Source organism: Fukomys damarensis, unplaced genomic scaffold, assembly GCF_012274545.1.
Source record: "Fukomys damarensis isolate Sample0158 unplaced genomic scaffold, DMR_v1.0_HiC HiC_scaffold_38, whole genome shotgun sequence".
Taxonomy (NCBI): Eukaryota; Metazoa; Chordata; class Mammalia; order Rodentia; family Bathyergidae; genus Fukomys; species Fukomys damarensis.
This window is the reverse complement of record NW_022900950.1, coordinates 35,410,575-35,425,866: the sequence shown is the minus strand read 5'-3', so window position 1 is coordinate 35,425,866 and position 15,292 is coordinate 35,410,575. Positions and strand designations below refer to the sequence as shown.

At 33.6% G+C, this 15,292-nt stretch overlaps 1 protein-coding gene across 1 annotated transcript in view; it reads right to left on the bottom strand.

Annotated features, from left to right (window-relative positions):
- The window catches only part of Rxfp2 (relaxin family peptide receptor 2), a gene marked incomplete at its 5' end in the record, with an annotated part of 75,162 nt that extends 72,510 nt beyond the window's left edge, over positions 1-2,652 (bottom strand). Inside the window, one exon of the mRNA XM_010623961.2 lies at positions 2,616-2,652. Within this exon, the coding sequence (XP_010622263.2) occupies positions 2,616-2,652 (37 nt within the window). The remainder of the gene's footprint in view (positions 1-2,615) is intronic.
- Positions 2,653-15,292: the final 12,640 nt, after the last annotated feature.

The window sequence follows — 15,292 nt, the reverse complement described above, 5'->3', positions numbered from 1 at the left end:
GCTTGAACTCCTCAAGAAATGAATGGAAAGAACTCTGTGAAATAAGAATAGAAGCTTATACAACCAGAACAGGTTTAAATACAATTAGAGTGAAAAATATAGTCGATGAAATTAAAAACTAAGAAATTGAATGACAAATTAGAATCAAAGAAAGAGCAAAATTAACTGAAGTCAGAGAAAGATAATTAGCTAAAACTATTTTTCTCTCATCAAATACATTAACACTGAAATTCTTTGGGCAAAGAAAGTAGTTGTTCTACCACTGGTGAGCACAGTGTGGTACAAGACAGTTGAGGATCTGAATTGGGTAACAACTAGTGTGGATCTGTATTGCCTTAGCAGAAACTCTTTCTAGAAATACACTGTAAAATTTATAATTTTAACTTTAGAAAGTTAATGTGATTACATATTTATATATTATAAAAGTATAATGCTTCCTACTAGTCTGGGGAAAATGCCATAATCAAACATTAACAATTTGCTATAGCCCAAATACATGAATTGTACAATAAGTATATGGAAACTACATAGCTTTTGGTTAACTTAGACCACATTTCTTTTGGGCAAAAGTGATTAAACAGCTTTCAGAGCTTTCTGGGTTTCAGAATTGTAGGCAAAGCATTATGAGCTAAAGAAAAACATGCTAGTGTTAAAACATTAAGATGTAGTGTTCAAATTGACAATGTGAAATAGGAAGAAAAGGGCTACAGGTGTAGGGATAGTGGGAAGGGTAGGGGAAAGGGAATAAGGGAAAAGAAAAAAATATGAGAAAATGAAAAACAATGGAAATAAAGTATTTGTAAATAGGGAGGGGAGGAGGGGGTGAAGGGAGGGCAGGGATGAGGGGAAAAAATGAGAACCAAGATCTGTCATGTAAAGGTACAAGATCCCAATGACAAATGTAACTGTACCGTATACCTAAAATGTACCAATAAACTCAATGAGAGATAGAGATAGATAGATAGATAGATAGATAGATAGAGAGAGAGAGAGAGAGAGAGAGAGATGTAGTATCCATTTGTCTCGGTTTGGGCTTGTGTTCTAGGAATCATAGACATAGAAATGGTAATCACTGACAAGGCCAGGAGCTGATTGGATAGAGGCAAATAACAGACAGGAAGTGAGACAAAGGCAGAGACAAAGCTGAAGGAAACCCTTGGGGAGGAAGCTCAGCAAAGACAGGAAGTAATTAGAGGTGAGGAATACCTGAATAAGGGGGCAGGATGAGGGATGGATGGCTTCTAAGGTGGAAATGTAAAGGCAGGTGGAAATAATTAGGATAGCACAGTTGTGGGAGTTGGAAAGAATGAGATTTAGCAAGGTCAAAGGCAGAGCTGCGGAAGGGAAGAGCTCATAGAATGGGAGATTGGTGAGTAGAGACAAGAAAAGAGGAGGATTTCAGAAGTGAAGAAACCAGGAAACACGGGATGAGAATGAGTAAATAAGATGTAGATGTTGTGGGAAAAGAAGCCAGGTGGGTTTCTAAGACAGATGCCTGAAAAAGTGAGAATAGGGTAAGTACTCAAGAAGTGAACAGAGCAACAGTCTCATAAAACAAATAATAGGTTATTCTGATATAATCATCTTGCTGTGCTGTGAAACAGTATTTCTTCTACCTGTGCTTTGGTATCCATTATCTAACCTCATTTTACCCCCTCCCCCTTTTCTCTCACCCTTCCAAGCCTTTTGTAGTCATTTTTCTATATTCAGAGTGACTGTTTTAGCTTTTGTATGTGAGAATATGTGGTATTTGCTTCTATGTAGAAGAGAGGAACTCAAAGGCTCCAAACATAAAGAAAAGCTAAGGAGAGGAAGTGCTAAGTAGCTGGATTTAATCAATGCATGCTGTGTGCATATATTAAAATATTATACTCTGCCTTATTAATAAATTAATATATGTTAATAAAATGTAAAAAATAAAAATAAGCTGAAAGAAGCAATTTTGAATATTTTCACCATAAAAATGATAAGTATTTGAGGAGACAGATAGATATATTTGCCTTGATTTGGACATTACACAATGCATACATGTATCAAAACATCACTACCTCATAAATAGGTACAATTTTTATAGGTTAATTAAACATGAACAGGAGTAGAATCAGGAACCCAAGTCAGAAGTAGGGTGGAAGGGAGACTCAAGATAAGAAAGAAGGGTTGGAATTTTACCCATCATATTGAACAACAATAAAGTTAGTTTCACAACCACAGTACCCTTTCAAAAGTAAAACTGTCAAAGTACTGTTTATCACGTTAGCCTTAAATCAATGATTTTATTTTGGTTTTGGGCCACTTTTCAAAGACATGTAACAGTGTGGCCACCATAGCAAACTATTTTTTTGTGCCCTAAACATTTGAAGGATTCTTTCTCACTCTAGAATTATAGGGGTAAAAACTGAAGTGATAAGAATACATTGTAGAAGACAGATTCATTTTTTGTTTCTAATTAATTATGCCTCTAATTCTACTATTGTTCCCATGTAAAATAAGCACATTCATTCTGCTTAATAAATAAGTTACACATAAACCAAATAAATAAACCAAGCCACTTTGGGTTCTTAAATAGATATTTGCTCCTGAAAACTTTCTGCTTTTGTGGTTATATAAGTACATACATTCCTCATTCCTTGGGACACTATTTTCCAGGATAAAATGTGCAGTTGTTTAATATCGACTTATTGGAGAGCAGCATCCCAATCTTCTGTCTATAAATCAAGTGTCAGACAATTTCATCCACTTTATTTGAGAGTCCCTAAAACTCCTTCATTATGACTGGTTGTACTGAGATGAACAATGAGTAGTATCCATTGTGAGGTATAGCTGTGCCTTTAGACATCACACTCCTGCAAAGCTTGGACTTCTGGGCATATGAGCTTTCCCTCTTCCCTCACAGCCAGCTCCATTTAAGCAAAAGCAAAGTTTCTGCTTCATTAGTGGTGCAACCTCAATCCCTCAGGATCACTGGTCTGAAATAGAATCAATTTTTACAGCTATCGGAAGCATGGATGTAACCGTGTGAAATTAAAATATAGTTGGAAAACCTTTTCTCAAGTCATAGCAACCATTAACTGACATCATTTTGGAAAAACCATCCCTGTCACACCTTGAATTTGGCCATAAGGGGGCAGCCAAACACTGCTCACTACAAAATGCTGCTGGGTTCTGCTTCTGGGGACCATATATTTTGAAGGTTAGCAAATTATTTCAGCAAGTAGCAATTGGTAGTGACCAAGTAAGAGACTCAAAACTTGATACTTTAATTTCCTATATAAGTTTGTGATTTTTGTTTTTAATATTGTCCATTTTAGTTTACCAAAAAAAAAACTTTTAAAAAAGTGGTTAGAAGTTGGTTAATACACAGTAAATAAGTTAATGGTAAAATACATGTAATAATAATATGAGGGGTTATACACAGTTGTCATTTTGTAGATAAAGTCAAGAAGTCAGTATTATCTACTCATTAGGCATTCCAAAGTAATCATGACCCAAAGAGAGAAGAAAATTTTTAACTTTTTATTTTGTTTAACCTGCACCAAGAATCTGTCACAAGTATTTATTTAAATATAGAAAGTAATTTTTACTTTGACAAAATTCTTATATATACTTTCTTTAATTATTATAAGGAGCCTTATCATTTTAACTATTTATTGTGAAAAAGAAAAAGTTTTACTGATTATATAGCAAAAGCTTATTTTCATAAGCAAGAGCGAGATATCAAAGCATTGACTACTATGTTTTACTTTGAAAAGGAATAATTTTAAATATAAAGTTAGCAATCAAAGGTAAATTTCCAGAGAACTATTTGTTACGTTGTATTGTGGATGTGAAATTTACATTCACTTAGATATAAAAAAATCTGTTTAAAGTTTCTTTCTTTTTGGTTTAAATAATTCCACTGCATGATAGAAAAAGCATAAAATATTATTTTAGATAGATGGGTTTTGTTTTTTCAAGTGTTTAACTTGATCAATTAAATGTATTATCACAAAGAAAAGCAATAGTAAACTGGTTAACAATAACAGTCCTGTACATTAAAGAAAAATTTAAGAGCACAGATGATCTCTATGATATATCCAAATCTACTAACCTACTTTTAAACTGTTTGTTCTTAAAAATTCTATAAAACTGAATATTACATATATAGATAGGAAATGAACCTCTGAGATGTAAGAACTTAAAGAAATTGCTTTCTATAACTGAATTTCATGACAGACGAGGTCACACTTTGTTTTTCTTTTGATGTAATTAGCTTTTCATGTAAGAGAGAATAAAACAAAATAAAAACCGTGTGAAATATATTAGGGTAAGATTTTAAAATGATTTGAAACAAAGAGTATCATTGATTTGGAATAAAGTTTTAATATCATTTCAACTTCAAGATACAATTTTAAAAAGCTTAAAAATCTTTTGTTTGTTAAATGTCCTTAAATATTGCATATATATTGCATTTATGTTTATAAGCACTGTATTTTACTTAAAGATTAAAAATGTTCTGTTAAAATTTGTTTAATAGAGTTGTATATTTTATAAGCTTCAGAAAGGCTCCTTAGAAAACAAAAATGATTTTAAATTATGACATTTATTCTTAGAAGTTGATAAAAATGTTAAAGAAAAACTGTGAATTAAAATAGATACATTTTTGGACAATAATGATAATAAACTCAGTATTCATTGGGATGATGAATGGGTTATTTATAAGTGTACAGGCTCTAAGAAAAACAAATCTTTCTTCAAAACCAGGTAAAGACTTTAATTTATTTTTTTGTTGGCTATCCAATAAAATGTTACTGATTTGAAAACTAGTTAACTAAAATTAAAACTCAAAACACAGATGAAAATTATCCAAATAGATGTAGTATTTTAGATTTTTAATAACCTTGTTTTATGTAGGTTAACTCTTAGGTTGAGATACTATTCTTAATTTGTCTTTGGCTTTGCAGTTCCCAGGCTATGTTAACAACAAAACAGAGTTACTAATAATTACATATGTTTTACGGACATATTTGAACAGGTTGAATTTTTTAAAAAAAATTCAGATTATTAACTTACCCTATATTTTAAAAATAAATACTAAAAGTATTTTCTCTGCTATAATTGATATAATCAGCATTATCTTTAAAATTATTTCACTTGTAGCTCTAATAACATATAAAAGCAAATTTCCATAAAAAATTGCATCCAGAAACTGCTAGGCTGCATGAGGCTGCACTCAATGATACTGATAGTAAAATGCAAGCTTGATATCTCTTTTTCAAACATTGCAATGAGTCTATTATAAACGCCACAAAACTAAACAGATATTTTATGTTCTTTGGGACTCGCACTCATTTAAAGTGAGAGAGCAACAGGCTTACCTGTGGCATCCATGAGAAAGATGAAATGAAGTAGGAGAAACATTGCAATCAATCTGATGCTGAAGAGATTTTAATATCAGAAAAATAACAATAGGTTTACAGTGATTGAGTTATTAGAGGGAGCCTCCTTACACCTCTGAAGGAGTTCTGATATAGTAACGTGGGTGCCTCCCATGTTTCTGAGCATGCTCACAGCTAAAACTTCACTGGCGTGAGGGGAAACACACTCTTGTCACTATGCAGGCTGCCTATTTTGTTCTTTCTTTTTAAATTTTATTTTATTTTAAATGTACAGTTGTGTTCTTGTTCATTCGTTCATTATGATGTATAAATTGACATATAAACATGACTTTATATTATTAATACAAATTTCTTGATCATACTTTGTCTTTTCAAAGTGTGTGGAGTAGTTTGTGCTTATTTTAAATCAAAACATACAGAAATTCTTAAATATGAAAGGATATAGATTTAGGTTCTGAAACTCTTTACCGGCATGTTTTCCATGCAAGCAGCAAGCAACAAGACGATACTGTCAAATACACAAAGCACACCCACTCTTATTCAAATGCACCTAAGTGTTTTTGGTGGCACACAGAATGATAGTAGTAGTTAAAATATGTGGCCTTGTGTTCAAGAGTTGCTTGCTATAAAACTTTTACACAGCCTTTTGAACTTCACATATTTCTTCCACAGTTATATTCCTATTTTCAAGTAGAAAACTTTATCCTGGCCTTCAAGTCTGTATTGCATACCTAGTAGAAAACATTAATTATGACATAGTACTTATATCTTGAAAACAGCTTTGTAAACAGCATAATTTACACAAGTTAAAGTATGAAAAGGGACATTGGTTGTAGGATTTAGCCGATCCTAGTGTGATCATAATGACTGCTCCAAAAAAGATGTTGCATTGCCAAATTTCCTTGTCAGAATACATATTGTACTAACTGGGAAATATCTGTGTAGAAAACAGTTTGTAGTCCTTGATTTCGACAGAAGTAATGAGTGATGCAGATACTCTTATATGATGTTGTTAATTGTATCCTAACAACATTGTTTGAAAACTATCTTGTGATGCTTGCTTGTTGTAATCACAAATCATGAGGTGGATTTTTCTTGTTCTCACATTCCAGCCTTTGATGGAATAAGGATTCAAACATAACTTGAAACAAGAAAAATTTATTTATCATATAATGTCATCGGTTCTTTCAAGAAGTGAGTTGAACTCCCTGTGATATCTTCTGGATACGTTTAGATATGTTTTCATCTGATTTTGCAAATCAAAAGAAAAAGCAACAGAGGGGATAATGTTAAAGATGAAAAGAAATACTTGAAGATCTTTTATATTTCAAGCAATTTCTTTTTTCACAAAATTCAAGGTCTTTTTGATAAAATGTCTTCATTTCACTTAAAAAAAGTCTAGGCTGATTATGTTTTCTTTCATTTGGGATTTTGCTAAGCTGATGGATGTTAGTTTCTGGTATCAAAACTTTGAGTATGAAGTTTTTAAATGCAATTAAATACCATAAATTATCTATTTGAAATCTATTTGACATTTAAATACATTTTCCACAAAAATAATTTTTGGAGAAAGAAAATATGTCAAGATTTTCAAGAACTTGGTTTAGACTTCATGAGTATTAAGCCTAAGTAGTAGATTTAAATTGCTAAAAAGTGGAATTATTGACTCTTTCAGATAGGATTTTCAAAGTTAATCTTTGAAATATTAAGATTCAGAACTCAATAATTATAAATAATAGCTAGAAAATCATTGGCTCATTATTGGCTTCGTAAAGCAGAATGTACAAGAATTAAAATACCCTTTTGTTTTACATGTTTTAACTTTGGTCTGTCTTGTGTGCATATCCAGTCTTTTGAATTACAACTGGAATGGCTGAAATGTACGCAGGGATATAATGTATGCATTTAAATAAGAGGAAATGAATTCACTTGCTCCTCAAAGACATAATTGGTAAGGAGGCTCCAGAGAGTGGTACAGGCAGGGTTGAGATGGAAGACGTACATGCAAACTGATTTATTACTAGATATTAACTTCAAAGCTATACAAGTGTGTTTTATTAATCTTGTCTGAGTCAACTCATTTCTACATTCCAATCTCTTGTTAATAGCATCCATACTTTTGGCAATAATATTATAACAAGACATGTAAATATGTATTTACTATTCAATATAATTTTGGCCAATTCAAAGGGGTTATTTACTACTGAAATACTAATTATCCCATTTTATGTCTGTATGGGGGGTGAGGCACTTTATTTGATTGTACTATAACATTTATGCAAGTCTTATAAATCATTGTTAAATATAAAGTTTTAAAATGAAGAATATATTTATCAGAATACTTTAATTTTAACATATTTAAAAAATTGTGTAACTGTTTTTCCTAAGGCTATAATTTACAACCTTGCCAAATTAATGTTTTCAATCAAGGCATTTAATAAACTCCCACTGTGATTAATATAGTATAACCTTGTAAAAACCTATCACCTCTATAGACTCTACAGTTTTTTAAATTAACAAAACCTTGTGCATTAGCAGTTTAGTATCACTTTCCATTTTCAAAGAGAAAGGGGATAGTGATAGTCCATAAGTAAACTGCATTAGTAAATAACATTTCTTCCTCAAAAAGACAAATTACAGCACACCGAATACCAGAATCCTAAACCTATGACAGCAGGCCAACAATGACAATGTTCACTTGCGTAATCTCCTTACTATAAATCAAATTACAGTAAGATTTTAATAATTTAGTTCTACTATTTGTAATAATTATGTGTTAGCCTTTCTACATGAGTTTACAGCATTAATTTATCATTTAATAAGATTGATATTTTATATAACCTTTTCAGCAGTGGTAGCAGATTTATTGACATACTTCAGACAGAAAAAAGCTAACTGAGTCACACAGTCTCATCAGCATTTTATGTCTATTAGTTGAGCAAACCAGTCTTACAGGCAAGAAAGTCTAAATGTTCCAACCCTAATGTTCTAAATTTAAAATAATTTAAGTCATGCTCCATTTCTCTGGGAATTTTTACTCTTGACAAGCTCAGCTATTGGGAGCATAGTCATAAAACCATAAAACTCTGTAAAACTGGAGTAAGAAATATTATCAAGATATCCACTACTGGCAGTATGGTAGATTAGATACTCTGAAAGGCTTTTTTTACTTGAACATAAGAGCTTCTGCATAAAATTTTTTGATTACATTTCTAGTGTCTTCAAAATAAGGCAAATCAAATCTAAAGGGAAAAAACAACTTATACATACACAAAAACCCAAATGCTGAAATGGCACTGGAACGTAGTAAAGACAGTAAATGGTAAGGTTGCCTTGCAAACAAATGTGGTATCAGCACAGCAACTTTTAGGTGGAGCCTGGTTTCAGTGGCACTGCTGAGAGCTGAACCACAGCCTCCTCAAATAATCCATCTGAGGACTGTGAAAGGTGATGACCCCTAGCACCACCCAGTAGAAACAACCTTCAAGGAAGAACACCTTCAATTTAGACCTTTAGATTTTACTCAGATTATCTACCAATTATTCACTCATTATCAAGGATCAGTCAAGCACTTGTGTGAGAGGCAATAGATTTAGAGCCCCTAGGATTTCACATATTGAAATTATCAGTTATGTGTTACAAAATTATTATGGAGTTGATATGGGAGATAGGGCATGGCAAAGCTGGCTGGGAAAATAAGTGAGACCTGTCAATTATAAGATCCCAGGATAGTGCCAAATAATTCGCAGGACCCCATATGTGGAACTTCTCGGAGGCTCCCAGAAGACACATGGAGTCCACTATAAACACAGAATGCACTACTTTTCTTTTTGCTCTTATCCTTTCCTCTCTTTGTTCATCCCAAGCTAGTTCTTCCCTTGCCCCTTACATTTAAATAAACCTTTGGCACCATTTTTGTCTTGTTTCATCCAATTATTTATTCGAGGCAAGAAGGACCTAAATATTTTTAATTGGCAAGTCATTTCTACAGTAACTACCTGATAAAAGAGTCACAAAATGAGTACAAAATAAGGAATCATCAAAAAGAAGGTAGGACAGAAAAACTGGAAGTAAAAGATATGAAGCACATTAAGATATTTGGAGAAGCATGAAAAGTCAGTATACCATTAATTGGAGTCCCTGGAGGAGAGAATATTGAGCTATATGAGGAAATGATGACTAAAAGTTGTGTAGAATTTATAAAATATAAGAATTTATGGATATAGTAAGAACAAATTCTACTAGAAAGGACAAATAAAAATAAACCCAGATAAAGATGTTTGGTTTTGAAATTGTACTATATAAAAATATAATGGTCTGTTATGAAAAAATTGCTTTAAAAAAAGAAACTAGAGAGAAAACTTGCAAAGGAAAAATTAGAATGCTCGCCAGCTCATCAACTACAGCCATGAAAGCCAGAGTGAGGCTAGTCATCTCAAAGTTCTGAGAGAAAATAACTGACAACAGGAACTTTTGTGCCTAGAACTATCTTAAAGGTGACGAGTCTAGCACAAAGATGTATTAAAAAGCAAAGAACCGAAATGAAAGACTCAGATAAGTTTAGTGGTGTTTCAGGGAAGGGAATAATCTGAGTTATCAAAGTCATTAGGAGAAATCTGAGCTCTGTCCATCTTGATCAATGGATTGAGAGATTAAGAAGTAGTATCAATGTTTTCAGGTATTAATACTCCCAGGTATTAAGACATACCCTAGTAAGGTGAAGACAGAAGTAAGGCAGACTTCTGCACCTGTACAGAACTTAGAGTATCCAGACATATAGTGGTACCTTGGTTTATGAACACTTTTGCTTGCAAAACAACTTGGTTCACAAAAAGAAGCATTTGGCAAAATTTTGTTTTGTGTTGCAAACCAGAAGTGACAAACACAACAGCAGCCATCTTTCCCACTGAAACACAAGCATGACCATCTTTTTCAGAATTGTAGGAAAAATTAAGTTCATGAACTGAGGTACCACTGTATGCTGAATCAGATGAAAAATAGGGTAGATACTCAAAAAAGATGTCAGAAATATTGTGGTTCTTTATTCTTCCCAAGGAATCCATTCCCTGAAAAAGGATTATGTACTCCCATAGTTTGTCATGTGACTTGGCCTTGCTTCCTGGGAAGTTATGTATATTTCTCTGCTCCAGTGACATCTGCCTTGGCCATAAGACTTTTCACTAATTGAATGTGACCAGATGTGATATGTACAACCTTCCAGCAGAGGCTTTAAATGTGCTTTTGTGGTCTGCCTTGGCCTTTTATGCTTCCCTATTTCTTAGCCAGAATTAAAAGCACACGAATCATACTTGAACCTGAGTCCAGCCAAACCCAGAAGAGCCACAGATGACCCACAGAGCTGGAAACAAGTCATACAGGTTTATTGTTGTAAACCACTAGGACTTTGACATTGCTGTTTTTGTTGTCACTGCCACAGAAAACTCTGACTCAAGCAGCCAGATAGACCTGGAGATCAGTAGTCCAATTCTTAGTTTATCAGGCAAAGATTGAAGTGCTTGGCGTAGAGGTACATGCCATATATATGGAATAAATTAATATATAAATTCAATTTTTCCTCATGGAGTTTCTTTTTAAATTTTTTATTACTGTAGAACATTCTTGCGGTACATAATGTTTACATTCAACTTAGGGAGTAGGAACACATACTTTTTATTCACCCCTGTACCTCCATTTCTGAATCCCCTTCATATCTGCAAAATTATCTCTCTGTTTCCTATATGTTCTACATAATATACTATCTCCAAATTTCTTAGGGTAATTATTTAGGAATGATTTCCAGAGCTGGCATTCTTTTAATTTTTCACAAAATAATTATTGAACATTAATTAGATTATTTTTTCCTGAAATTATGCATAATATGAATGAACTTTGATGCACACTTGGTCAATAGCTATTTGCGAGTGCATTTGTATGATAGTATATATGTGCCTTCATTTTAAAGCTTCAGGTAACATGAAATAAATTAGAACCTTATTGGGTGGCTGTACTGAGTTTACCCAGAGCGAATGTGCCTTTTATTTATAGCATACCATGTATGTTGCTAAGTAAAGAACTTTGGCCTAAAGCAAAAAGTCACAAATCACTTTTATCTAAATTCTTTTTGAATTCATTACAGCAATGCTTCATTTTATAGACTCGTAAAGCACGCCTGGATGAGCCTAACGAAGCCTTTGATCCAGCCCGATGCTCATGACGCTGTTACACTCGCTCTCGGAATACCTTGAGCTTACTCTGTTATGAACGCTGGCCTGTGCTCTGTTTCTTGATTTTTTTCACTTCCTACATTCTGACAGTAGGCTAAAGTATGCAGAAAACCCCCAAATAGTTTATTTTAGATGAGAGAATGAACAGAAGAAGGCCCCAATTATTGAATTAGTCAATTTATTTCTGAATGGCAGAGTTAACTCTGCTCATCTTTGAGCCATCCTGCGATAACTCAGGGTGGATGTTTTTATTGCACTTACTGATGTTGCTCATTCATCATAATTTGATTGCACTTAATTTAAAAAAATTAGATGTGATGTGCACGGAAGATGGGGGTGGAGGTCTCGTGAGGGCTTCAAGTGTCTAAGTGGAAAACAGGCAAACATGTGGGGAGCATTCTGAGCCATAAGAAAAAGGGTAGACGTCATATGGAAGAAAAGAGAAAGTTCTGGAAAAACTTGAATCAAAATGGAGGGAAGAATAGATTAGTGTGGCTTCTGAGTGAAGGGTATGTTGGAGAACACAGAGCCTGAAGGCAAAGAGGCTAGATGTATCATAGCATGATACAAGAAGGCACGGAGCAATATTTGACAGAATAGAGAAAAAGGAACAAATGTGAGATATATTTCAGAGGTAGAACTGATGGAAGATGTTGAGAATAAGAGAATGGGAACGGGGGAGAGAGAGAGAGGGAGAGAGAGAGAGAGAGAGAGAGAGAGAGAGAGAGAATTTCCATGTGCTGAGTTGGGAGGCCTGAGGAACTTCACTAGCCCTTTTTGCCTAGTATGTGAAAACCAAAGTCAGAATATAGGAAAATGGGATGGTTTGGAAAACAAGAAGTTCACTTATGAAAACAGTTTCTTAAAATATTTTAAAAGGAGCTAAAGGTGCTAAAGGTGTAGGGAAGGTGGGATGGGTAGGGGAAGGGTAAAAAGGGAAAAGAAAAAAATATGAGATAATGAAAAGATGAAAATAAAGTGCTTGTAGATGGGGAGGGGAGAAGGGGGTGAAGGGAGGGCAGGGGTAAAAAAATGAGAATCAAGACTTGTCATGTAGAGGTACAAGATCCCAACAATGAATGTAACTCTACTGTATCCCTAAAATGTACCAATAAACTCAATTAAAGCTGAAAAAAATTGTAAAAAAAATTTTTAAAATAAAAGGATTGAAAATTAATGGAAAATACAATAAAAATTTAAAAACCACTCAGTTGTTACACGGCAGAAGATATTCAGGAGAAACCTTATTGAAGTCATTTAAATAAAAAAAGTCATTAAAATTCTAAGGCATTCGAGGTACTAGGGCTACATATACCTAATATCGGATTAATGTCTAATGAGCATTTTTATGTGACTAGCACACACAGGCTGCATTTGAGTAAACCCACATAAAAGAGACAAGGACAAAAATTACAATACCATGGACGGTAGTGAGGTTATGTAAACAACTAAATGCTGAAAATTGCTGGGTCCTCCTACTCAATGCTATGGATTTCAGAATCTATACAAAGGTACACAAAGCTAAAAATGAATGGAGAAAACACTAAATTGTGATAGAATGTTGAAAAGTGATTATATTTTTATGGGCTACGAATTAGCAGCCAGAGGTCAAATAGCTAGGCTTTTCCAAACACAGGGTCCAGGGAAGACTGAAATTCTTTATTAAATCACAGAGTGTCTCAGGAAGATATATGCGAGGATAACTTCATAGGGCTTTATTTTAGGAGTCCTCTGAGCTCCAGTGAGGACCAAAGGAATTCAGTGGGATTTGGGAAGGCAGCTGGGACAGGAGGAGAGGTACTGGAGAGAGAAACAACTTTCCTGGCTGGTACCAACAAGGGCTTGAAACTTTTATACATTATACATGACTGACTGACTAGAATCTGTACATTCTTCCCTTTCCACAGCCTCTAGAGGATGAGGCATCTATTTTTTTGCATTCTCATATCTATCCACTATATCCATTTAGAAATAGTTGGCATATAAAATATGTATTATAAGAAAAATATACATTTATGTATGCAAGTATATTTAACCATGCAGTATAGTATTTAGTGCATATTATAGTTATTTGAAATGATAACTGTTATAACTACTGCCAAATGTAGTGTGACATGAAGTCTCTAGTGGATCCAGCAGGGGAGGGAGAGGACACATTATTACAGACATGAGCCCAATAAGATAGTAAGTGAAAAGTGACTATGCCAAGAGAAAGAAACTAAGTAGTGGGATAATCAGTGACAAATAATTATAAAGCAAACAACTAAAGTAAAGAACAGTTAAGAAAAATAGGCTGAAATGATGAAATATTTCTAAATATCATAGCAATACTTTGAATAAGACCATAAAGAAATTGGGGGAATTCCAGAATTATTCAGGTTTTTTTTTTCTTTGCTCAGGAAAGATCAGAGAGCAAGAAAACTTCTTTTTCAAGGATGTGCTAATAATAATTAGTTTTTATTCACCCTATACCTAGCACTGCTATTATTCCATTTAAGAAAATTAACAAGCAGTTACTTAGGAAGTCATACAACCATAGCAACAGCCACATCAAGCAGGATTATATTCAGAATTGTTAAGAAAACACTTGGTGGCTCAGAAATTAACAGTTTTCCTAGGAAGGGTTTGGCTGCTGCTTATTGCAGAAGGCCAAAGCTGGTATCACCAGAGATTATAGTGACATTTGCATGCACTGAGTACTTACTGAGGACCCAATTTGACTTTTCTGTAGCACTGTTCTTCTGTCACGTTCTTATTTTTATGTTGTTCAATTTTTACTGTATGTGTTTTGCTGTTGAAGTTTTTAAACAAACAAATCTCTTGAGGTAAGTGTATTAAGAATTGTTTGAAATGGTAATTGTTATAACTGCTGCCAAATGTAGTATTATATGAAGCCTCTAGTGGATATAGCAGATGCATATAGGAATATTTCTAAAAACAGAAACATCATATGAAAATCTGTATTTCTTATAGAGATTTTTCATCTCTATGACTTTTCCAGGGTAGACCCTTGGGATCCTAGTTAAAGTCTTGATTTGAATTGAGTACTTCCTAGTACTATTGTTCTAGGAGAAGAGAACTATTAACTCTTTCTTTTCATAGTCCATACAGAAATATGTTACATATAATGATGCAGATTGTATATACATTTATTATTTTTTGCTATATCTTAATACAACGAAATCACCAACTTTATGTGTATACTTGCAGAGTGAACAATTTTGAGTTATTTTTTGTTTATGGTAAAGTCAAAGCTAATGTCTTGCTGACGGTTATCCAATTGTTCCAATGATTGTGGGAAAGATTACCATTTCCTTATGAATTATCCTGAAAGATCAGCTAAAAATAAATTGACCATATATATATGCAGGCCTATTTATGGACTTTTTGTTTTGATATGTTGAGTTGTGGTCTATCCTTTGACAACATCACAACTATTCATTACTGTAGCTTTAGCATAAACCTACTTCAGGCAGTACAAGTTATCCAACTCCGTTCTTTTTCAAATTTGTTTGGAGCATTCTAGGTTACTTGTATTTCCATAGGATGGTTACGTCACTCTCCACATATGCTAGTATTATTGGGTTTCTGTGGCATTTACTTATACATTGGGGAAGAATTTATATATAAGGTCTTCTCATTCACAAACATGGTATCTGTATCCACTTATTTAAGTCTTCTTTAACTTCTCTG